Source organism: Agelaius tricolor, unplaced genomic scaffold, assembly GCF_023055355.1.
Source record: "Agelaius tricolor isolate 1412-34295 unplaced genomic scaffold, bAgeTri1.0.p SCAF_6, whole genome shotgun sequence".
In the NCBI taxonomy this organism is placed as follows: Eukaryota; Metazoa; Chordata; class Aves; order Passeriformes; family Icteridae; genus Agelaius; species Agelaius tricolor.
Genome location: NW_027269266.1, coordinates 36,302,843 through 36,329,665, shown reverse-complemented (window position 1 = coordinate 36,329,665; position 26,823 = coordinate 36,302,843). Strand labels below are relative to the sequence as shown.

Below are 26,823 nucleotides of genomic sequence, written 5' to 3'. Positions count from 1 at the left end.
TTTTGTAATGTGCACACTGTGTGTCAAAGTGTTTTACTGTTCTTGCTGCTACCAACAGGACATTGCTGTGAATAAGACATGGCAGTGAAGCAGCCCTCTTTTAGAAAGTTTTATAGACTGACAGGTCTTATTTTATGTGTAACAGAGCACAAATAAACAAACAGCCAATTATGAGGAAGGGCACCTTGGATGTTGGGTTTTCACCCCCACTACAGCCAAGTATTTCTCTGAGCCAAACTACAGCAGATCTCATACAAGTACCTCAGGAAAGGGAGACAAAGATCCTGCTCTTTGTACCTGAGGCACAAAGTGACTCCAGGGATTGTTTTTGGCAGGCAATGTGGCAGATTGTATGCAGGAGATACAAGAAGCCACGGCTCTGTTTCTGACCCAGCCAGCAGTATGAGTTCTCTGAGAGGCGCAGTGCCAAGAAGTGCACTCCCATGAAGCATTTTGACTGAGCAAACCCAAGTGTGTCCCATGATCCCTGCTGCAGAAAAAGGAACATGCTCCAGTGTAACATGGAGCAAGGCTAACTTTTCTCCTGTAATCAAAAGCCAGACACTCTTCCAAGAAAGGTTTCAGTAATGAATGCCCTGCCTTTCAAGCTATCCAACAAAATCTGAAATAATGGGAAGGTCCATTTTCACACTAGAGCCTTTCTCAAAATTCCTGTGGAACGCTCAAGCCCAGTTAACTCCTGCCAACAGTTTAACCTAGAATGCTTAATGAATCCCATCCATGGTTACTTCATGCTGCAGCAAAACCTGGCACTGAGTTTACTGCAGTGACTCTTAAACCAATATTCCTACAAATCCAACCTGGCTGCAAGCCCCGAATTTGGAAGGTTTTTTAAAATCCCTGGTTTGCAACCCTAAACGCCACAACTATGAGCTTAGTAATCAATTATTTATATCAACAAATCTGAAACTGCATACTAGGCAGACATCTAATTTTTCAGTCTTAAACTTCTCTGAAAATTAAATGCATTACATTCCATCTATCTTCTCTGGTAGGGTTCTAACATGCCTAATTTTGTACGCAATACATATATTTATCCCATTTAGGCTATCTAAGATAGCAAATAATGAGACTGTACAGAATTTTAAAATTCTCTGGATTCCATCTATGGTAAAACGACCATGCAGTTGACACCATACAGTTATCCCAAGCATACTTTAATTATCTTTAAAAAATATGTATCTATTTAGCTCAGAAGCATAAAATTCTAAATACTGCTTTCTTATGTGTAAACAGACTAATCATAAACTACTGTAATAACACACTTAAAAATAAAAGCCACTTTAGAATTAAAACAACTTAAAGAGTAAAATCCGGTTTGTTACCATAGATTTTGTACATTACCCATAGAATTATGATATATGCAGAAGATACTGCACTTCTGTCATAGAAAGAATAGAATTTACTTTGACAATTTTAAAATTATAATAAAAAGGATAAAAATCTCTATTAGATTTATGATGTGAGTATTCAGTGGTGCTTACTGTCAGTACCTCCTAAACGAAAGTTAAATCAAACATCAGCTAATCTAGCAGAAATAAAAAGTCCTCCTACCCCAAAAACCAATGTGTACTAAAAATGAGGCAATCATTTTGAAAGAATGGAATTATTCACTATTTTTTCCCTGCATAATAACACTGTTTTCTGATAAAGAAATTTTACTATGAAGTCACTGCTGAATTTTATACAAAAAGACTGCCTACAGCAAGATAATCCAGAACAAATACCTTTAAAAGCTTTAAAATTCTTAGAGGCTATGCTAAACTCCAAATTCTATAAAAGTTACAGTAAGACATAAATAATTTAAAAACCCAATACAACAACACCCAAACCAGAAAAGACCTTTAGAAATTTAAGATTTAAGTTGTCAGCTATGTCGTTACTCTAAGAGTAATTGCTGTAACTGTGTACAGCTTATTCTTCAAATGTAACTCAATCTACTTAACTGAACACAAACCCTTGTATTTCAGTCTTACTTACAGAATCACCATCTTGGCCTCCACAATATTTACAACATTAAAAGGCTACAAGTGTCATGAAAGCATATTATCACTCACCTATATCCTTCTCTAGGCACAGTATGCATCTCCAGTTAACAAAGGCCACATAAATATGGCTTTTGTGCCAAGCAGACAGTAAATTAGGTATTTGACTACACATTTCTCCCTAAAAAACCCCAGAATGTTAACATTAATCAGAGGAAACTTCAGATTCTGGCATAAATTTGACTATCACATAAAAGGTAATATTTAAAATACATAATGCCTTACCACACAAACACGAGCTGCCATATGTGAGGCACTGCTAAGCATGGTTTCTATTAAGCCAATACACAGTAACTGGCTTCTTTCCAAGCAACATGGAAGTATTTAAAAACCCTGTTTAATCCAATTCCACAGCCTTGAAACAAAAATAAATTAAAGTGTTGCAAGAACTGTTAAAATGAAAAATTAAAGGCATGTAAATAAGTGAAAAAAAATTGTCAGAGAAAATGAAAACAAAGATTATTTCAAGTAGATATCTTAATTGTAATTAGTAACATTTGGCATGTTTACATGATTCAAAGCTGCAGCCAATTAGATACCCCAAAAAGCTTGTAACAAAGCTGCAAATGTGTAAGTACAGCATAAATAAGTTTTATTGCTCACCAAGAAAACAACATCCAGATCAATTTCATAGTTTGTTTCCAAAGTATTGCAAAGCATGCTCTGTTACTAGTTCATGACTTCTCAGTCCTAAACTGCAGCTTTTCTGCCAGGAGATTTTGGAAAACAATTTCATTAAATTCAATCTCTTAATTGTTAATATCCACACTTTCCATATATATCAAGAGCAAAAGAAAAATTACAGCATTGCCTTAAATTGTCACGACTATGCAAAACCCAAAACAAAATCAGCAACAACAAAAAGCCAAAACAAACAAACAAACAATACCCCCCCCAAAGTTAATAGCTGCTAAAAAGCTGTACAATTGTGGTATTGGAACTGATTTTTTTTTAAATACATTTCCAAGGGGAGTAGATTTAAGTACTACAGGGAAAGGAAGAATTCAAATTCTCCTCAAATGTGGTTTACTGAAGACAACAGTATTAGGCAGTTAAGAGATTGTGCCATTTACTGAAGGAAACAAATACTTCATTATGCTGTCAGTCCCAACCAACAGACAAAATATCTTCCATTTCCCTCATTTATTCAATAATGAGTAAATTACTAAAGGGTAATGAGCTGCTGATAAAAGCATGTTTTTTACATGATTATCATGAAATGCCAGTGCCTGCTTGTTCAGTGCAGTAGTACCTAATACAGTCAGACTTTCAAATAATTCTCCTCTATCAAATTTCTGTAAAGAAATTGACCCTGACATAGTTTTCATACTAGAAATTAGTTTACATGTAGCAGGGGAAAAAAAGAAAAACCCCACAAAAATAACTACCTATATATAAAATCTACACTTTCAGGTATTTCTTTGCAAAGTCTTCTAGCAATGATATCTCAGTCAAGGTGGTTTTGCTTCCCTTGCTGGCAAGCAATGATTGTTTATTTAATGCACTTCTTTTAGGGGTTGGGGGGAAGGGTTTTTGTGTGTGTGTGTGTGCATTTTATGATGGCTTTAGTGAGATTACAAAAACATGCATATAAAATACCAGTTTTATAATGAAATCAAATTCTGGCTCATAGGAAAAACAAAAAAAACAAACCAAAAAATCTCCCACCCTAAACCAACACCTTTGTTTAGCTATTTAGGAGAAGGCAAAAGAAATGTCTATGAAAGGTGTTCTGAAAAATTCTGGAGCTGAAAGCATTGGAGACTGCTCTTGTACACCCTAGGAGACTGACTTACAAAGACCAGCTGTAACTCAATATGAAACTGCTGGAAAAGAATTTCTCTGTTCAGAATTCCCCACACTAAAAGCATCAAAGTGTTTCGTTTTACACTTGTTACAGTTCTTCACACCACCTTCCCCAAGTTACAATTGAAACCAGAGATTTAGTTATCTTCTACACAGAGCACATTGCAAATATCAAGGAACCCTCCCATACCCATCACAGGCTGCTTTTTGAGCATTCTTCTGCCCTTTCCTGCTTCAAGGAATGAGTGATCTTCCTGACCCCTCCTTATGCCCCAGCCTCATTTTCCTGCTTCAGCTGTGCCATGGGATGTGCTCTGGCATCTCCCTGACCTTCCAGATCTGCACTCACATGGTGCCGGCTGAAGTACTCTTATTCTTCTCTAACACTAGTTTCTCTTTTCTTCTCCTCCTGGGAGAGAAGTTGTCATCATTCAAAAACTGGGAGAACTGGCAGAAATCATGTGGAGGTATTGTTAAGCTGGGAGGTATTAATGGGTGTTGTCAGACAGTTCCTTACATCGTCATCGCTGAGTGAAGTTGCCAGACCTGGAAGGCAGCCAGAGGCAGGTTCCCTTTACTGCCTTTCTTTCTTTTATTTCCTCTCCTGCCTTCATGAAGGTTGCTAACATTTCAAGCCACCAGTGGTGACAACACATCCTGAAGCTTTTGAGTGTTGCATGTAACCAATCCTAAAAATCACCCCACAACCACAAGCAACAATGCAATCAAGCAGATATTGAAAACTTAGTTTATTCAACAACAAAAAAAAGTTCAGTGCCCTCTAATAATTTTTCATATCATAGATTTTCAAAGATATCAGATCACTAAAAAAAACAGCTATATTTTTGATGGTCTTCCAAATACACTACATCTTGACACATGGAAGACCCATGAAAAGAAACATCTGTGTTATTTTTAAAAAACAGATGCTTTGTAAACAATATGACATTGAAAGGTCATTTTTACAGTGAAAATAAACAGATATTTTTAAAGAAATGTTTTAATATAGTTACATACTTCAGAGCTTACAGCATGAGCTATGGTTCTGCACGGTCTAAAAGAAAATAAGTAAAGCAATGAAAAGTATAATTACATATTAAAAAGGAACCTCACCCAAGCTACTTCAAGGTACCAAGGTAATACAATATAAAAACCTCACCAGTTAAAAAACCCAGCAATCTAATTCAAGTGACAAAATACAGTATGATTTCTATTATAAAATATAATCTCAGTGTGACTGTTAACTTTCATATCTTTGGGACATGTTTCTTGCTGCTTTTGAAGCAGAAAGGGATTCAAAAGTAAAACATAAAGCTGTTGCAATGAGGACTGAAATCTTTCACCCATCCTTAGCCTCGGTTGTTGATACATCATGGATTCAAAACCAACAGGATCCTGCACTCTAGTATAAACCACTTCCATGCTTATCTTTTTGACTAAGTTTTGCTATTTGCTGTAAATTCTAAAGAGACCAGACTAAGGTATATACAAAGTTCTGTGTCATATGTTCTCATGAAGGTGACTAGCAGTGGATGAAAATAAGTCTATACAGGCAGACCGTAAACTCCATGAGTAACACAATGGGAAGGGAGCCTGAATTCAGGCTGGAAATGTTTGCAAAGAAAAACGTTCAGAGAAAGCATTTCTTACTCCACTTTTTCATCCTGCTCACACATTAGCATCACATGAGTCACAGCCGTGTGCCTGTGGCAACAGACTGATGCCTCCCCAAGTCAAACAATCAAAATCACTGAGCACAATTGCAGGGTAGATACTTGCTGTACCTGCTGCTCCAGGTCCCTCCACTTCTCTCCCTCTGCATTTTAGAGCAAGGCTGACCGCCTTCTCTCTCTCTCCCAGTCCTTCCCTGATGTTGTGCTCCCTTTTGTTTTCTGCTCCTGACACTTGTGCCATCCCTTTAGCTTTAAAGGAGCACTAGGTAGGAGTATAAACATGGTCCCAAGAACAGTAACTCAAATTGTTGGAATTCACATAATCCCATGGAGTTGTGAAGATGCGTGGCTCAACATTTCAGCAAAAACAGAGTCAAAGCAGTATTAAACAGAAATGTTGGACTCCATACAGTCACTAATAGTACAAGAGATATCCACGAGGCACACTGACCTCTCTCCCTAAGTCAAACTGAAAATGTTGCCATTCCACTTGGCTCTTCTCAACATCATCCCAAAGAGAACTGTTTTAAGTATTATCAGTGTGATTCGTTTTCAAAAGCAAAATACTAGAATCACATATGCTGCTTGCTTATCAATTTTACAGACAGTATAAAAAGCAAGGAATTAATGTAATGATTCCAAACAAATGGAAGAGATAAGACTACACACAGGATTTTAAACTTATTGTTTTAGAATGAGAGTCATTCTGCCCACTAAGCTGCACAGTCCTTAACAGTGTATTTCTGAGCCCCAAGCATCACCTACATTGCTAGAGGGTAAAAGAAATGAAATGTAAAGAACGTAATAGGAATTGCAGTAAATAAACAGAAAAGAGAAGAATGATAAAAAGCACACCAGAGAACAACAAAAGAAAACATGAAGGGGAAGATAGGTAAGATCGGTTACTTAATAGGAAAATTTTGAGCAGTTGCTCCAAGTGGCGTCCACAGAGAGCTGCTATTCACTTCATGCTGGCTCTCCTTGTTTCCAGCTGCTAAGTTCACATTGAAAGAAGCTAAAAATACATGAAATACTTTCCAAATATTATTTTCCCATGTAAGCAATTGGTATAAGTTGTCACAGAGAAGTTGTCCTCTTGCCAGTGAGAAGGGAAATACTACACAAGAAGTTGCATTCTATGAAATCATTTGTCTCATGCACAATGCAGCTGAAAATATGGGGAAGATTGAAAAGGCATTATTTTAGCTACAAGTATTTCCAACTGTTCCTCCCTTTCAGTAAGGCAATATAGGAAAATGACACTTAAATATGAGGATCTTATCACCTGTGAGAAAAGCTATACTCTGCACTACTCAGGAGCATAATATGTGTGCCATTTCTAGCAATCAAGCTTTGATATTTCAATGAGAGGAAAAAAAAGACAGGAGTGGCAAATGTCTACAATTTAGGTATACCATCTCCTGACAAACTGATATTTCACAATGCTGCAGATTTAAAACATAAATGGTACTGCTTTGAATTCAGGACTGTCCTTGCCAGTAAATTCAGCTTATTACAAAAGTATATAAAAAGTAAAATAGGGGAAGGGATGGGACAACACATACTGAAAACCATCCAGTTCTTTCTGTTAAATGTGAAGTATAACAGGCTTTTTTATGACATGCCTTCCTCCAAAAATAGCAATGATTACACTGCTCACCTCCCACACCGCACAGCCCCCTCCCCAGCTTGGCTTTTTTACATGTCGAACATTATACAGTCTCAGTCCTGAGGAAGGAGCCAAAGTTTGTGGAGCCAAGAGGACTCACTCCATTGCCCAGTACCCAAACTACAGAAAAGGAAGTAGGGAGGCAGGCGACTCTAATTTCTTATAGTATTAAATCTTTTAAAGCCAAAGTGACAGATTTTGTAGGAACTCTGAAACCCACAGCTTTCCACAGTTTTGGAAAGATGCTGCAAGTCCCAGCAGTGATAATCCGCCGATTCCAAGGCACATTTGTGAGCAAGACTTTTTTGTCTTCCAAACAAACACAAAGATTTTACAGTCTATTCTCTTCACAAGGATGAGGCAGGGGAAATGTTAAGATCACAGCTGCTGCAGCAGTGGAAGCTGCAGCTGCCTTGGAGCTTGTAGTGACAGTGTAACCTGCCATGCAATTGAGGGATGCTACTGTGCTACAGATACTGTTCCATTTGGGGCTTTTTTCATGAATGGAAGAAACCTGAAGCTTTGGCCTGCTGTAGTTAGTGAAAAGTCTTGCAAATTATTTTGCAATACTCCACCTAAGTTCCAATTCAGCTCAACAGCTTTTCTATCAGATCTTCCTAAGTAGCTATTTAAGATAGCTGTATTCTTGAATAATACTTCCTTCACACCTCCTATGACATTTAGTTTTCAGAATTATCACATTCCTATTGCCCAGTCATTATTTATTTTATATATGAAGGAGTACATACAGTGAAAGTAAGATGGAATCACAACCATTTCAAGCAACCTACATCTGGAATGAACTTACCTTTATGAAATATGGTTAAGCTTTTTAATAGAAAAAGCTAACATGTCTTTTAACAATGACCTAAATTTCACTAAAACTAAGAAAGAATCTATCAGTACTTTAAGATATACTGTACAATAGCTCAGCTTTCCTCATTATTCTAAAGAATCATGCCTGGCTGATGTATTTATTTTGTAACATTTAACTATAACAGAAGATAGATGAAGTTCAAATGAAAACACTGTTTAGACTATGTCAACAAAGCATAAACTAAATGAAGTGATTCTGCATTGACTATAAAAACATATTTGCTAATATTAAAGTTACTAATGGTTATCTATCAATCTATTACAACATGAAGTAATTCTGCATCTTAAGAACTGCATTAAAGCAGCAGACACATGAAGTTAGATGTGATTTTGCAAAACAGCATCATGGAGTGCACTTTATTGCTGTTTTATCATTAGTGTAAATAATTCAACAAACCCATGAAACCTCCTGATTACTTGGCGTTTTTTTGTAAATTGCAAGTCACTAAAGGGCTTTCCACTCAGACAGTCAATGCTTACTTTACACTTGCTAGCAAAAAAAAAAATCAAATATAATAGTATCTTGTACACTGAAACAAGTGCTTTGTTATAAAGAGAAGGCTTCAGAAAACCAGAAAAAAATGACACTGCTGTAAAAACCTGTAAGCCTTTTACTCTCAGTTCAAAGACTTAACCATTCTTCTACAACAGACTGAAGTTTCATACTCATCTCAGCAAATCAATCCGCTAATAGGCATCAGTCATCAACACCGAAGTAAAATCTGCCACATGAAACAGCTTTGATGTGATTGAAGACTCACACATAGTCGTAAGTATGACAGAACAGCTTAGCTATTAAAATGTTTTATCCAGCAAAAAACTGTTCATCCTAATTGACTGAAATACTCTTTGAATGCTATTATTGCAAGGCTACTTCACTAAGCAGCGCCTTGGCACATAGCCACTTGACTTATATCTTGAGATCCAGCACAACCACATCAAATCTTGTTAGAGTATTTTCTTACACACACTTTTGTCAAGAGACCAAAACAATAAAGCTGACTGTCATTTTTACAACCAGTTGCTTAGTTAATTCGATACCGAAACATACTGGGATTCATTATAAACGCTGCATGCAATCAGCCATTTCTATCAATCTTTCTTTTTAGTTCAGTAACAGAATGAAACCTACTAACCACATCAGTTGAGATGGGTTGACAGGACTGGGTGGAAGCTATTCTTCTGCACTGAGCCCAACCCCTCACCATGAGAGGTGCAGTAGCAGGGACTTCTTTAAACAGCAATGCACAGCCCTGGCCCAGCTCCAACACTGACCATATGTCACAAGCTGACAGATAAGAAGCCTGAGACAGCCATCTGAAAACAACTGTACACAGCCCCAGCCACCAGACAGTGAGGGTTTCAAGGTCTACCTCATCATTCATTTCAAAGCCAATTTTAAACATACCAGAAGGAAATATACCTGACAAAAAAAACACAAGCTGCCCCTCCACTTCTCAAACCAAACCAAATCAAACCACAACAAAATGAAACACCGAAACCAAGCAAGCACACAGTCATTATCAGAAAGTCTATATGATGCTATACTCTAACTCAGAAAGTGTTCATTGAATATCACAATTGATTGCAACAAACACAGTCAGAAAATTACTAACAGTTTGTGCCTATAACACTCTCCTTTCTCCATTATATTCACAGTGTATTAACAAGTTGCAAAGAAAGGAGCCAAATATACCCAGCAACTGCCACCAAGATTACATTTCACAGAATCAAAAAAAACCTATTGATTTAATATCTGAAATGAAGGATGATTTGGTATTTGTCCTGTATCTATTAACGCATCACAGAGTTCATCCATTTATGCCATTACTTTTGTTACCAGAAAGGGTGTCATATCAATTCTTTATATGTAGGCAACATATTATCTCTCAGCTCTTATTCCAAAATTACTAAATGATCAGTACAAAAAATAACTAAAATTTTCTTCAGTCCCCTATGCCATTTCCACAGATCCATACATTTAATTTCCATATTCCAAATTAATAAAATCCAGGTGAACTTACCTACAGTTCGGAGGAGGGTCTAATGTAATTTCTGCAAGTTCTTTCTGAATTCTTAAAAGAAAAAAAAGATACTATCAGGACTTTTTTTTCCATCTGTTTTTTTCAACTTTATGAACATTTTTACATCAATCAATAGTAACAAAATATAAGTCTTAGAATTTCTGACTGAAAGTTTATCTATATTGTTTCATGAAACTGTGCAAGAACATGTAGAATAAAAACTAAATATTTTCTGAAAAATGAACATCCAGTATGGAACAAATGCCATGAGCAGCCACCTAGAAAATCACACTTTTTCCGTAGGTCAGGAATCTCAGCTCCTTGGCTCACTTACACAATTACTAAATATCTCATATACCCTCTTTCTCTATTTCCCCTCCGACTATATGTCTTGCAGTTCTTGCCCTCCAGAATATTTAGCTTCTTAATAATGTATATTGTACTGGCAGGGAAAAAACCCCCAGCTCAAAGGAAAATTGCCCAGAATAAGCCCACCCAGGACTTCACAACCTCCTACATATACTGGGGGGCTGATATCAGCTTCCCCCAAAGGGAAGTGCTCCAGCTCCCTGGTCAGCCTGGGGACCTGCTGCTGGACTTGCTCTGATACCTGCCTTCTTTTTACTGAGGGGATAAAATTGGTAAATGCTATCCAGATACAGTCTAATGAGAGCTGAGTAAAGGCAGATAAATCTCTTTCATTTGCCTGTGGACTGTGCTTCTGTTAATACCTCCCAGGAGGCAGCCCAGCCTTTGTCGCTGCCTCACACTGAGCCTGCTGTTTGCCAAGGCTCCCACATCCTTCTGAGCAGAGATGATCCCCAGTGTGTATCTGAGCAAGGGGTAAGTCCTCCCCGCATCCATGGTGTTCATTTTTCCTTGTTGAATTTCATGAGTTCTCTGTCAACCCTCTCCTGCAGCCTGGCCTGATCCCTCTGAGCCGTAGCCTTGCCCTGGTGTGTACAAGCTGCTTGTCATCTGAAAACTTCTCAGTGCACTCTGCCATGTCCTCCAGATCACCAATAAAGACATTACAGGCATCCTGCCAGAGCTCTTCCTCCAGGGAGAGCAACTTCGTTGTTAAGAATTTCTGGATATTCCCAGGCTGATGCTTCCCAGCCAAGTCCTTGAATAGCTTATCTCTGCCACAGCTGGCAATGGGGGCTCTTTTCCCTTACACCAGCATCTGCATCAGAGCCAGCATCTTGACCTCTGAAGAAATTTAAGTATGCAGAATATGATACAGAGCTCCCAAAGGAACTTGTAGGAGTTTACAGTTCCCAAAGACTTGCCAGACTATGATGCCATAAGCAGGACTGCAAATGCCACCTTCCCTATAAACTGTATCCAAGGCTTTTTTCATAGGCTACTTCAGTGCAAAAACATAAACATGTAGAAGGAGGAAGGAAAAGAAAAACAATTCAATACATCTTTAGTAGTTTCTTCTTGCCTTCTCCTTCACAAGATTTCATGCACAGAGCAGATTGCTATTTCTATTACTCCCTACACTAAAAAAGAAATAATAACACAATAATACCACTCAAATTCCTGAGATAGGTGCTCAAGCCACAAGCCAAAGGTTCAGGCCTGACCTACACATATCTTGTTAAAAACGACTGCTATCCATTTTGCATATAAATATAGGTAAAGAAAATGACTTATCAAAATAAGCATTCAGGTATATCGGCATATATAAAGCAAAAAAGAGCAGTTTAATTCTTTATATATTGCTACAATCCAAACACAATCTTGCATGTTTAGGAGTCTCACAGCCACTATCAAAATTCCCCTTATGCCACTAAGAATTGATTTTATGGCTCTAATGAATAAATGGACCAACAGCAGTAGAAGAACTGCCTGAACCAGGAACTCAAGCCTTTATCATTCACATTCTGAAATAATCAGGACATACGTGAGTAAGATTTGTAGGCAGAGGTAATAATCATTTATTAAGACCTGATGACAGCATTGAAAAGATAAAAATACTCTTCCAGATGCTTAGATTTTCTTTAACTTCTATGCATATAAATACAGGCAAAGTAAATGGCTTACCAAAATAAGCATTCAGGTATATTGGCATATATAATATAAAATGCCCCTGCATGTACCAAATGCTCACACCCAGCTTGCTGCCATCTGAAAACTTCAGCGTGGATTCTGCCATATGCTCCAGGTCACCCCATAAAGACATGACAGGCATCCTGCCAGAGTTCTAACTCCAGGGAGGGCAACTTTGTTGTTAAGGATTTCTGGACATTCCCAAGATGATGCTTACAAGTCAAGTCCTTGAATAGCTGAGTGTATATACCCTACATACACACAAACACACAAGCTTATTTCTGTAGAGGGGAAGCATTTTGATCTTTACTTGCTTTTTCTACTCATTGAGATGTTTGCACCTCCAGCATATAGAATTCCTCCAATAAATATTATAATTTTTTTATAAAAACACAGGCACAGTCTGCTTAATCAAACACAAAATCATTGTAGTAACACTGAAAGTCATCCCATTTTTTAATTAGTGAATTTTAAGGACAACAAAAATGTTGTTTTAAAAGTTAGCCCATTTGAAACAATCCTAACAAATCACAACTTTTAGAAGGGAGATCTTATAACTATGGGAATGCTTAAAGTATTTCTTCTGTATATTACAAAATTCTGCCATGATTTTGAAATTTATACTACCACAAATTCAAACTACAGAAAACCTAGGCTGCATGGAAACTTAAATTTTGTAGTTTATGAGTTGTTTTGCTTTCTCAGCCTTTTTTCAAGTTACAGAATGATGGCATTGCACTTGTTTTTGGAGTCAGAGATCATTCCTTTGTTCTACATATAGTTGTAAAAATTGTTAATATTTCATGGCATTAGAGTGAGTATGAGGCACGTCAAGAATGGATTGACAACTTCAACAACTTCAGTCCTAGATCAAAATCTTTACATTCTTCCTCCTAAATCCTAACCCACGTTCCTTACATTCTGAAAACAAAACAGTGTCATTTTCTTCATCTGTTCTAGTTCAACCCAAAACTTCTAATGCCAAGAGTACTAAAATGGCCCTTTATCAAGCTATTCTGTGATTGAGCAGACACAGACAAACCACCTTTCTGCCTCAAGATGTAAAAATTGATCAGATGGTACTGTCTATTAATGTTCAAAAGACATCATTGCTCTTGCAAAAATACCTAAGACAAAGATGTTTAATTCATGATCATTTTTATACAAACAAGATAAACATATTCGTACAATACTGTCCATCAATTGCTCCTCAGCAAGCTGTCCATGTTTATTCTCCTGCTCTGTGGTGTCCCAAACTAAAATTAATTTATACACCTTACATTTCTTTTGTTGCAACCTTAATTTACCTTGCATTCACGCTGAGAGCTCATTCATAAACAGTTTCTGTAGAACAGCTGACACGTAGCTTGTTCACATGTCACAGCATTCAAAGTTACAATTAAATCATCGGACAGCATCCCAGAGAGCCTTGCACTGATAGAGACCTCCAGTGTGCAAGCTGCCCTTTGTCTGCACGTGCCCTGGCACTCGCCTCTATCCCCATTGAGCTGCCCTCAGAATCTGCCATGGGAGAGGACGTGCCTCATTTCCTTTGCTGACCACAGAGGACTCACCGCGATGAAACGCGGCCTCCGGCAACAAAAAATTTTTTTTCAGGGTCCTTTCTGGTATCTGTTTATTTGGATATTCTGCCTCAATAACAGTTATGTTTAAAAATGTCAGAGAGGAAAAACCCTCTATATTGAAATAATTACATATACCCAGTTTATATTTAAACTAATGACACTATGGTTTATTACATATTGGACAATGGGGACGAGGGCAGGGGGTGAGGCCCTTGCTGGTAATCAAAGCCCTGGGCTGCACACATAAGACATTTAATTTGCAATGTCAGATCTGATACTTCTTTTGGTCTTAGAGAAGTCATCTGACTCTTCTCTCTCATGTATATACACACACACATATAAAAAAAAATCCCTCCATATAACTAACAGAAAAGAACAAACACAGTTGCCTTCCAGTAACGGTGCAATGGTTAATCTACTCGTAAATTCAGAAGCATGAAAGGACATTGTGGATTTCAAATATTATTAATTCTCACAGACACATATTTACTACTGTACCAAGCCAAGAGGGACTGAGTTGTTTCCTTCATGAGACAATTCCCTAAAGCTAAGAAAGATGTGAACATGTTAGAGAATCTCCCAACCTTATTAATAGGAAATGAAATAAAGGACCACACGACAATAAACTCTTTCTACCACATCTGCTTTTCTAAACTACATGTCTCTCTACCCATAAAAGCCAGATGAATCAATAGCTTATATCAAAGAATATACTACTTAGAACATAGTTAAAAATGCAGTCACTGGTATGTATTTCAATACTAAATAAATTGTGACTGAGCAGGAAATTGATCTAAAGATGGTTAGTTTCATACTGGAGGAAAAGAAATATTCTCACCTACTTATTAAAAGATGGATAAATTACAAGGATATTTCTTGTAAGAAAAAGCACTCCATATTTTGCCATCATATTCAACATGCTAAATATAATTTCCAGATTCTATGATAAACCTCTCAGGAAAAAAAAAAGATGAGGGGGGGCAGGAAATACTCACTTTTGTTGAATTTTGAACCAATTTAATCTATCACTTATTTGCTACTCCTTAAGGCTGCAACTTCTTTGAATAATTAAAAGATTACAACTAAAGTTGTACAGTTCACAATTTGTTGTAGGCACAGATATTTATTTAAAAATGTCAGGACTGGACATAAAGGTTTACAGATTTTCAACCAGCAACTTCAGGAGCCAAGCAAAACAATACATTTATTTGTTGAGCTACCATGTCAGCCAAGAATGGTTACACTTCTCTCAATCCAAAGGTCATGCCAAGATTTGCTACTTAAGAGGTAACAAGATGCCTGCTGTTTTCAAGGACAGCAATTCAATTCCATGTCTGAACTGTAATTGTGATATGCAGTGAGTTTCTCAATCTTGACATGTTGGGTAAGAAAGGTTGCTATTTAAGGTGATGCCCTCTGGGTGAGGAAAATTGAAGGACCGGTACACTGCACGACATATGCTGTAAGCTATTACACCTGTATAGCAGCTAGTCCTGAAGTATTAACAGAGAAGGACAGCATGTGATGGCATTCTGCCTTCTTGATGCCATCCACAGCAATGCTAACGGAAGAAATTCCATATCTCAGTACCAAAAATTTTACTGAAATAGAAATATGAGTGGTTTCACACAGCCTCTGTAATCAGATCACTTTGGAAAGCAGTTAAGCTGCATGCTTATATTCATGCATAAGACAGGGAGCAGTTTACAACTACATAAGCAAAAGTCAGCACACTGATAAATCTTGATTATTATAAAACCTCATGCTACTGAAAATTCTTTTACTGACTCCATAAAACACAAATGAAAAGCAAAACAGGAGTCTTCCAAATAGAGATGCACAAACCTTCCTCCATATACAGTGGGTATCATAATGCAATCCGAAAAAACTGTGGCTAGAATTCCATGCGGACAAAAAAGCTTTCCAAGTGAGAAAATCTGATTTCCAAACTCAGGTTAGAATCAAGCCTGTAGTCTGTGACTTTAGCTACAGTGAACTTGCTGGTGCTGTTTTTTTGAATCTGCTTCAAAGCTTTTAAAGAAATTAAGGAATCTTGACAAAAGCCACAATTGTGCTACACTCTGTTGTTTGAGTGTTTTACTGATTGTTTGGCAGTTGACTCCTTTCACCATAATAAAGGTACCAGAGTAAGGCCTTATTAAACCTGCACTATTTCTCATTCATAATGAACTAAAATAACAATATTACTATGAAGATCTTTCATACAGACTGTTTTTGGAATACTTATTACATATTGAGGACTTTAAGACATTTTTCCTTCCTTTATGCAACTCCCCTCCTTTTTAGCCTCTAATTTCTGACTTGGCTTTCTTGAGACATAACTGATTTTAATTAAAAAGCACAGAAACAAAACCTGTGATATGAAAACCTGTCCAAATTAGAGAAGGTGCAATTCCAATTCTAACACAATGACAAACTACTGAATATTCAAAAACAAAAAAAGGGGAAAAAATTATACAAAAAAAAAACCATTACTACAACAACTGTTTCTGTAATCCTTCCAGAAAGTGTTCCAAGAATCCGCACTCCTAAATTATATTTCTCTTCAAAAATGTACACATATCTACAGAACTATTGTAAGTCATGTCAGCTTTTAAAATATATAATCAAATGTATATTTCTAAAATGTATAATCAATATTACTACACATGTGAAACTAGCTTTAGAGTCTAACTGGCAAATGTACTGAAGTCAGCAACTGATGGCATAATTAGGTTCAGCAGAACCATAAGCAGATATGATTAAACTTTAAAAGGTTTAAGTAATTTTATCACTGTAAAATGCTTGTTGATAAAAGCTCTAAGCTTTGAAGATACAAAGCTCAGATTAATAGACCAATTTCTGACATATCGTTATTAATTTTTTAATAGGATAGTGTCCACAGGCCCTTGTCAGAATCCTAGCATCATTGCACCAGGCATTGTACAAAGTTCAGAATACACAGACTGCTTTCTAAAGATGCTGGAAACTGTTTTTATGACCTTAAAAGTCATGACTAATCCAATATTCCTAATATTTAAAAAATAATAATAGCAGGAAGCAGATGAAAGAGAAGACCAGAAACCATAACGGCTGTGAGGATTAACTACATTAATAACATCATGATTTGTAGTGAAAGCTGGGTGTGGTTTTTTTTTTCCCTTCTTGTCATAGAAGGAAACACAGGCAAGTTTTGCTGGCCATTCTGTAAGTGATATGACCAGGTAATCTCCTAATAATGTCACAGCAGGAATGTGTGTCCAGAAAGTATTTCTCCAGGGAATTAAAAATGAAGAAAACTAGCTGTAAGAAAGGAATCTATAGCAGAAGAAAAGCATGACATGACAGTACCTCACTGGAAAGACAGAAGATACTTTAGTATCTTCACTAAAGTATCTAAAGATACTTTAGAAATGGATTTAATTGGAAAGGGACAGATTAGGGCAAAACAAAGACTCGAATCCTGACTAGATGTACGCACATATTTATATAGTATTATTTACAGACTCTGACTACATGCATATGTTATAAATTATGGCAGCAGGGGCTCGATGCTCCTCCTTTACCACAGCACCACAGTGGTACAACTCCAGTGTTTTGTCTGGTAGTTTACACTGCCTTGGACTAGCAAAGAAACGAGATCTGGGAATTCTGCATTGGGACAGTCTGCAGAATTGGTCTCTTGTCAGATTATTTTATGAGTGCTTTTTAACTTCAATCGCTATAATCCCACTTGCCCAGACTTACAACCATACGTGTACTAACGAAGCAACACTAAGCTGTAAATTCCTTCTGTCTGGTCCCAGCAAGACAATCATTATCTGGAGATGGACATGATAGCATAGAATAATTTAAATAGCTATTCTACAAACCAACCTTTCATCTCAATCAGAAAAGGGAGGGAAAATAAATGAGTATTAAAACAGATCACAGTTCAAAGTAATGAAACCAACATACATTTGTTGTTCACTCAAGTATTTCTGACCTGACCATCTGGGAAAAGAAAAGGCAGTACTTCATGGCAATAGGTATTATGGTAGTCCTAACATGCTGAGTTACTGAACTGTCTGAAATGTTTATGGCTAATTAACTGTAAGTTATACTGACAAGTTTCAACATCAGTCATACATACATATACAGAGATATATTTTATAAGGCTACAAAACTGTCTGAGTTTTATTAGCAATAAAAAAATGTCAGCTTTTATCATGCAAGCAACTATTAAAACCATGTGAAAGAGGCAAACTGACAAAGAAAGGGAAAAGTATACAGGTCTCATTATTGTGACCAGTCTCAAAAAGTTATTACACTGATACAGTAATGCTGTAATAAAACAATCAGAAAAATTAATATACTGAGTCAATACATGGTTCTGATGGCCAGCTGAAAGAAGAGAAAGGAAGAAACAACCAGGAAGAACACTGTACCTTTTAGCACTAGTTGACAATTTAGCAGCTGTTTTGCTTGATATTTTTCCCTCTTTTTTCTTGGGCTGAACTTGCTCCCTTTCTTGTTCTTGCTGAACACCTTCACGCTGATCTCCATCAGAGCTGCCTCCACTGGTGCTTGGACTATCATCCACTCTCTGCCCCTCTGTAGACATGGCAGATGCTGCACTGAACAAAGACAAACAACTGAAGTTAGTTTTTTGGGAAGAAACTGCCTAATTGTGTTTCTTACATGCTTAAGGAAAGAACACATGGGATATATGTCTTTGTCCTAATAAAATAATGCTTGTGTCACAGTAGTTCAGTAATCCTTGTACTGAAGAGTTTTGCCACAAGCATCTTAACAATATTTCAGGAGCTGGCAATTTTAAACCCTATACCACTGCCACCCCCAAAAAACCCCAACCAATCCACAAACAAAAAATACAAAACAAACACACAAACCAATCCCCCTGCCAAACTCTTCACACATGCACACATATATATATGTATGAAAACCAGAAGTTACTGAAGTTAAGTGGGAAACATAATCCTGCAAGTGTAAAGCCATTCACTGTGAATTATGCTTTTCAACCACTCAGCAATACCACCAGTTAGCTGTCCCATCAACTATGCCACCAGTTCAAATCTACCACAGCTAGTTAAAAACTGAGAGTTATTACTATCTTAGCACTCTCTGTTATCCCATATGAAATAAATCTGTGGGCTCATTCCAAGTGTACAATGTGGGTTTCCACATTACAAAATCCACATCTTGGCATGCTTGATGGAAACACAGAACTAAAATGCTCTAACACAGGACTGTTTGTATTTACTAAAGCGGTGAGCACGTTGGTAGAGGATATAACCAAGTTTTTTCCTGACGTTTCATTCAGGCAACATGAAGCAACAAACTTGTCAGAGAACATGAGCAGCAAGAAACCTCAGCATATTTCAGAAGTCAAGTTAATGCTTTATTCACACACTTCTGATACTAGTTAGCTATTTCAATGTCTTCCTTCATTTTAAATAGTATAACAATATGCCGACAGATGAGGGATTACAAGCCCACTGTTACAGCTGCCGTGACTTCTCAAACTCTCAAACTGCTCTAATGAAGGGCAGATGTCCATGAAAAACCCTTACTGAATTTGCATATCTTGTGGCACTAACTGATTAAAAAAAAAACCAACAAAAACCCAAAACCAAACAAAAAACCCAAACCAACAAAACCAAAACCAAATTAAAACCAAAGTGAAATCCAGGTATTTCCTTTAACTCCAAATCTGTACTTTAGATACCTATGTTACATATCCTTCTCTACAGATTTTTAATAAAAAGCACACAGGCCCAAATGTTACTTGCTTACACCCACACAATCCCCATATATCTGGGTGGTTTTCTGATCAAATCTGTCTGAATGAAGAATTTGCTCTTTCATACACAAAGAGTTTCAAATTGCTGTGAACTTCAACTGTCTTTTCCTCTTACCTATGTACAGACATCATCACAATTAAGAACAAAACTATTCACCTAGACTATTATATGTTTTAAGGCTTGCTCAAGGGAGAATAATGAGATTTCAGGCTCAGATACAACCATGCTTGTTCTATGGATTAAACAAAGTTCATCTCCCTGTACATATTTATGGAAAGAGACAGCAAAGGAAAAGTAAATTAATATCAATGCCAACAGGGTTATGTTGAAAAGGACACTTTTTAAAAAGGCCTAAGTGTTCTTGTTACAGAATAGAAATAAATGTACTCCTATACTGAAAAACCCTTGCCAAGATCTAATTCTATCAAATAATACACACTATGGAGTAGAAGAAATAATCTCTTTATGCATTATTGACACATCCAACTAACTTCAGGAGGAATTAGGTCTCTTTTGTCTATCTTGTGAAGCTATACTGAAAAAGAATTCTAGAAGTATGGCACCCCTTCAAAATGTTTAGGCATTAAAAGAAACAGCCATCAATACCAAGCAATAGATATGTGACTTAAGTTTCCCTTCATCAGCTTAAGCTGCATTTTTGATTTTATAACAGAAAACAGTATTTTCGAATCTAAATATATATAAATACACAACACCAAACCTGCGCATTAAGGTAACTGAAATAATGCAGAATTTCTGTCCTAAAATTAAAATACAAAAAATGTCCACTCCTAGAGAACAATTTCTCCTATAGTACAGCTACAACAATACATTTAACATAGTTCATAAATTTACACAGGCTGATGTTCAGATATTTAAATCTTGGTTGTGAGATTTCAAGGTAAAGCAGCAGAACACTTAGAGGTAATAAACAACAAAAGTATCACATTCTGAAAAGTCAAAATATGCAACTGTAATGCAATTTTGGTAGTAAGTACCCATTTTCCTTGCTTCCATATAAAGCTAAAATACAACCTCATCTCTTTTTATAACACTTAATGTTGGCCTTTATTTGCCCTAGATTTTACTTCTGACCTTTGCTTAATACATCTAATTTTAAAGAGAAAAATTCTCTCTTCACAATGTACATAGGCTTTAACACTGCAGGCCAGAAAGTTAAAAGCATATTTAATAATGCTTATATGCATAGGACATCTGCTATGAATAATCTTGGCTATAAATATTACTATTATCCAAAAAACAACTGTATTCACTTCATAAGTTCAGGTTACTATCCAGCAGACAAACACTGTAACAGTAGCCCAGAGCATATAATTACTGTAATATGTAATGCCAGCATGTACAAGAGGAAAATGTTTAAATCTGTCATTTGATGTCTGGCTATTTTCTGGGGGAGGGGGGTGTTGCTGGCTTTTGGGTGTTTTTTTCTTTTCTCCTTCTGTCCCTGTTCCTCTTTCTAACATCCAGGCAACTCTTTCTATTCCCTCTCCTCACAATACCTGCAATTTTAGGATGCTCAATATTGCGGTAAAAGTGTGTTTTAAGGGGCCTGAAATTAAGACATTTCTAACGGGGTCAAACTTAGAAGACACATAAACATATGAACAAGTAAGAGAATGGGGGAAAAAGTCAACTGAGAGGATGACACCGCGAAGAAAACATTTTGCTGCCACTAACACAGACAGAAACACAAGATACTCCTTGAGCTGTAAGTGTGTTTGAAACTGTCAGACAGGGCGAGAGGAAGACACACGATGTCCAGGTTCCCGGCTGCCAGGCTATTCTACATTCAGACGGGGGTTGCTAACCTCCCTGCTGTTGTGCAGAGAAAAATGAGCAGAGGGGGCAGAGGAAGGAATGAAGGGGGACTTAAAAGTCTCTGCCTTAACGTGAGATGAATCAGCACCGAGAGAGATTACAAGTGTAACTACAACTATCGATTTGAAGTGAAGGGTGTCCAAAATATTTTGCTTTTGTCAAATATATCCACCGGCACCTTCCCTTTCCTCCTCAAACTAAAAACAAAACCAAAACAACAACAATAAAAACAAACAAACCAACAACAAAAACAAACAAACCAACAATAAAAACAAATAAGACAAGAATACCCCAAACCACCAGTCATCATCAGATATCACACACCACCAAAAAAAAAAAAAAAATCCACCAGTCGGGGACAGCAAGATTCTGGCAATGTGCAGATGGGTCCCAAGGGCGGCAGAGCTAGTGATGATGTCTTTCTAAAGCGCTCGTAATTTCCTATAAGCCAAGATAAATTGAGTATTTCTGCAGGGTCCACCACGAGCAGCAATGGCAGCAGCCGCCTTACTTCATCTTCATTAGGAACCATAAAGGGCTAAAAGACCACAGCGTCGCGGGACGGGAGGCAGAAAGAGCCCAGTCTGTGCAAGAGGAGGCTCCGCCACTGAGAGGGGCACCCGGAAGGATGGGACGGGACGGGACAGGACGGCAGCCCCGGGCTCCCACGGCCCCGCGTGGGCACTCTCCCGTCGGGAAGCCCCCGCTGCACGGGAGGGGCTGGGGGCCACGAGCATCCCCAGAACCACACACCCCCCGCACTCCCACGGCCGGGCGGGCGGCGGCCGGGCCGGGGTGAGAAGTAGAAGACAACCGAGGAGAGGAGGAGGAGACTGAGAGAGGAAGACGTCGGGGGCACATGCGGGAAGGGAGAGGGTTGGGCTGCGGGGCTCCTTGGGGCGCGGGGGTGGGGGCTTAGTGCCTTTCCCGAAGGGTTCCAGCCCGGGGTGCCCACCGCTGCGGCGGGGGCTGTGGGGACAGCGCATCCCAGGAGGCTCGGTCGTGGTGGGGGGCAGGGGGTACCCCGGCGCCCCAGGGGCGCAGAGAGTACCGCGGGGACCATGCGGAGCGGGGGTGGGGAGCGGGGGTGGTCGCTGCTCCCGCCCGCAGCAGGGCGAGCAGGACAAATGGACACGGAAGAGTTGCTGAAAGGGTGTGGGGGTGCTGAGGAGCAATGGAGGCTGGATGGAGCCTGGGGGAGCGGGGAGCGCCGCCAGAGATGCCGAGGTGGCCGGGGGCGGTGGGGGGGGCGGCCGGGACGGTTGCTATGAAAGGGCACGGCCAAGGATGACAAGGGGGGCAAGGGGGTACCAGGCAGCACCAGGGGGATGCGGAGAGGGCAGGGAAGATGAAGGATAAAGATAGAGACAGAGGGTGGCAGATAAACGTGGGGAAGAGAGAGGGTGCTGCCGTGGGGGAGGGATGGCGAGCGACGGGGGGGTAGGAGCCCGGCGGGGGGAGGGGAGGCAGACGGGGAGCTCAGCCGGGGCAGAGGTAGGTGTACCCCGGCAGAGACGGAGGGAAAGCCGCCGCTACCTGCAGGCGAGCGCAGGTCTCTCTCTCGCTGGCGCCGGGCACAAGCTGCGGGACAATCCGTCGCGGTCGCCCCGACTCCGGCCGGGCGCGGGGCTGGAAAGGGGCTACAGCCGCTCACTGAGTCATGAGCCCGCTGCCCCGCGCTCCTCGCTCTCGGCTTCCTCTCCCCTTTCCCGTCTCTCCCGAGCAGCAGCGACAGCCGCCGCCGCTTCTCCCGCCGCCGCTCCTGCCCCCGCTGCCCGGAGAGAAGTGAAGCCGCTGCCGCGCGCGCGCGCGCACCGCCGCCGCCTCCGCGCGCGCGCGCCCCCACCCGTCCGCCCGGCGCCGCGCGCGCGCGCCCGCCAGCCAATTATCCCGGGCGCTCGCGGGCCCGAGGGAGGGGCGGGAGGGCGGGGGCGCGCGCGCGGCTTCGGCAAGGGAACGGGGGGGGGGGGGGGAAGTGACGGGATGGGGGCGCGCGCGTCCGCGGGGGCTGGCGGAGGCCGCGCGCCGCCGGGCACGGGGGAGGGGCAAGAGGCGGCGGCGGGAGCGCGCGTTAAAGGGAAGCACCGGGGGCTGGGCGGGGTCAGCGGGGCAGAAGAAGAAGGAGGAGGAGATGGGAGGGGATGGGGCGAGCTGGGACCTTCGGCCGGGGATTCGGGGCGGGGGGGAAATGGAGGTGAGGGTACTCGGCCTTTCTCCCCGCCGCCGGGCTGCTGCGGGCCCCCACACGAAAGTCCGGGAGGTGCAAGGGGCGGGCCGGGACAGGGCAGGGGGTGGCGGAGGCCGGTATCAACTTTCTTGGCTCTTCTCGTCTTTTTCGGCTCCTTTGTTCCCCTCGGCAGTCGCCCCCTCCTCCGCCCCCTCCCCAGTCCCGGCGGCCCGCAGCTCCCCAGCGCCTTTGTCTCCGCGGGAGCAGCCGGAGGGGACGCGGCCGATGCCCCGGGCGAGCAGGGACGCGGTACCTGGGGAGGGGCGGCGTGAGGGTACGCGGTGCCTCGGCCGGCCTGCAGCCAGGGCCCAGGCCCTTGGCACTCGGTGGCCACACTTTGTGTCACCGTGGTAGTTTCGACCGCTGCGTGGCATCAGCACGGCTGGGTGGCACAAACCGCCCCCGGCCGCTGGCGGCCCCGGTGACGTGCAGCATCCCGGCTGGAGATAGGCGCAGTCGCCTGATTGTGGCCAGGTAAATGAACCTCACCTCCCACGCAGGCAGGCATTGCCTCTGTGGAAAGCATCGCAGTCAGGAATGGGGAGGCCAAGGCAGAGCCGCACTTAAATGTTAGTTGTTTAGTGGGAATATTAACCTGGAAGAAAACAAACCTCCAGCAGAACTGGCTGTCAGGTAACCCCGGCTGCACTGGGCGATGAGACACGTCTGTCCCTGTGCCGACCCTGCTGCTTTAATCTTTACATAATGTGCTTAGCTATGTTATGTAAACTATCACCTCAAACCTTTCTTCCTCTAACAGAGAAATATACCAGCTAAGGGCTAAAGGGGTAATGCCAAGTCAAAATGTTTTCCCTCTTTTAACAACTAAAAAGAGTTAAAAAAATAAAACGTGTTCTTACCATTCCACATGTAGGAGGAAAAGTTTCTCCCTGCTTGAGCTGTGAAGTATTGTATTTTTTCTGACTTATGGTTGAGGTGTAGGTGGAGCTTATGCCACCAAACATACAGAAGTTGAGAACTTGAAGCGTTACTGAGGTAAATAAGGATTAGAAACATCATTGATACCTGCTCTTGTATTATATCCAGATAGCATGAGTGTTTTTTGCAGTTTACCTGTATGTAAAATTGATCATTTTCTTTGTTGAGAAATTGTTTTTAAATTACTTGGTTTATTTCCTCCTCCTATTTCTTTGCTAAATAATCCCAGTAATATTTTCACCTAAACCTAAAAATACCACAGTCAGCTAGTTCTTCCTATTCTGTGTGCATTTACAAGATATTTTCTTGCTTGTGATTGAGAAAAGCTCCTAATGTCAGCTAGGTGGGTTTCTATCTGCTAAGCATACATTAACTTTCTTGGAAGAACTAATAATGAAGTAATTAATAGAATATGAGGTGTGAAAGTCCTTCAAAAAATGCAAACCTCCTGCAAGTAATGCTACTCATTGTGCTGAAAGGTACACTGTACACTCTTGACATCATGGCTGCCTTTTCTAAAATCACTTAAACCATGCTTTTTCCTTTCAGTCATTTGAAAACAGACCTCCTGAAAACCATCCAGGAAGTGATAAAATTAAATTCTAAATGATTCTTCTAACCATATTTCCTTAGTGTTGCTCTGACAGCATAAGGGTGCCTTAAAAGGAGGCACACATTGATCTGTGTTAACTCCTCGGCCCATCTCAGGATGTCTCTTTGGTGGCAGTTCATGGTGCTTCATTACAGATCTTTCCTGCTAGGATTTGCAGGCAGCACAGAGAAAGAAGCTGAGTGAATAGCCTAATTGAGACAGGGGCAGGATGGGGCCATACAGTGTCCCAGAATCTGGGTCATAATTTCCCAGTGCCAAAATAATCAAGGGAGCACTGAAGTGTTTCAGCACCAAGTGAGAGGTTTGAGTCATCGCGAGTCAGGCCCTGATTTTTTCTTTTGGTGTGTAACCTCTGGCCCAGAGCCCTAAATGGTAGGGCTTAAATTAAGGACAACTAAACTAGGCAGAAGGTTTGTACTGCCTTATGAATAGAACATACACACTGAGGTGTGCCCTGTTTTAAAAGCAGAGGTTTTGAATGAGCCCTACCTGTGCAGTGTAAAGAGAGTAGGGCAGGGTACTCAGCTGCTCCCATTTTTATCCTTTTGACCTTTCATAATAATGTGTTTGGCCCTCAGATGTTAAAGGTGGCATAATATTGCTCAAAAATCCTTTGGAAGACTTTTCTAAATTTGGATTATATAGGTTGAATCCTGGCCCTTTTGAAGTGAGTGGCAATGCTTCACTGTTAGATTTCACCCATGCTGGAGTGCTAAGGCACACAGTTACACTTCCCCCCCCCCCCCCCCCCCCCCCCCGCTTAGTTTAGTGTGGTTTCTAAAAGCTGACACTATTTACACCACCAGACACATCCAAAGCAAGCAACGTGAGTTCTTTACTCTCACAGAGACTTGGAGCTTCTTTGTGGAGACATACCGGAGTTCATTTCACCTGGCACAGGCAGTCATGCTTTAAAACTATTATGGTTAAGGACACTTTTGTTAAGGGCTCTTGATTTGAGTGTCTGTTATAAGGGCAGATATGTCAGTCAAAGTCTATGAAGTTGGAGAAACCTGAGCAAAGTTTCCATTTAGAAGTGTTTTATTTAAAGAAGTGATAGATCTATTTAGATTTTTCAGGTATTTTTACATTTTTAGCTATAGTGAGATCTGTAATCAATTATAGTGAATTTTATCCATTTCTTTTTAGTTAAAAAAACAGGGAAATATTGTTCCATGTCAAAAAAGAAATAGGAAAATGCAACTTTGATTTTTTTTCTGCATTTCTGTTTATGCACTACTGTTCATTCCCATTTAAAAGGACATGTCATTTATGTATCACTGTTAAAGTCATTGAATGAGCACCATTGTCAAATTGTAACTGGTAAAAGGGATTTGGTTTTCTTAGGTAGAGAAAAGATGAGAAATCTCAACTGTGGTATAGGTGAAGACATAACTATCTTGTGATAGCATATCTCTCTTTCAAAACTTTATTATTTTATATTAAAAAGTGAGATGATAATATTCATTCGTCCATGATGTGCCTGATTGTTACGTCAATCTTTTCCAGCCAAGTCCTAATGAGCTAGTTTGTTTCATCCATCTGAGCTATTATCAGCAAAGCTTGGAGGAATGGGGACAAAGGTGCCTTTATTCATTTTTTACCTGATTCCACTTTCCAGCTCCACAGGAGCTGTCAAAGCC

General features: G+C 40.2%; 1 protein-coding gene across 2 annotated transcripts in view; it reads right to left on the bottom strand.

Annotated features, from left to right (window-relative positions):
- The window catches only part of LOC139591122 (ubiquitin-conjugating enzyme E2 E2), a 201,359-nt gene extending 178,122 nt beyond the window's left edge, over positions 1-23,237 (bottom strand). Inside the window, exons 1-3 of one of the 2 annotated variants that reach the window (XM_071429342.1) lie at positions 22,938-23,237; positions 18,186-18,369; positions 10,115-10,165 (exon numbers count right to left, since the gene is read on the bottom strand). In XM_071429342.1, the coding sequence (XP_071285443.1) occupies positions 10,115-10,165; positions 18,186-18,361 (227 nt within the window). In that variant the 5' untranslated portion in view covers positions 18,362-18,369; positions 22,938-23,237. Of the gene's footprint in view, positions 1-10,114; positions 10,166-18,185; positions 18,375-22,937 lie in introns of both variants that reach the window. The other variant, XM_071429341.1, reaches the window with a different exon arrangement.
- Between the last annotated feature and the right edge of the window lie 3,586 nt (positions 23,238-26,823).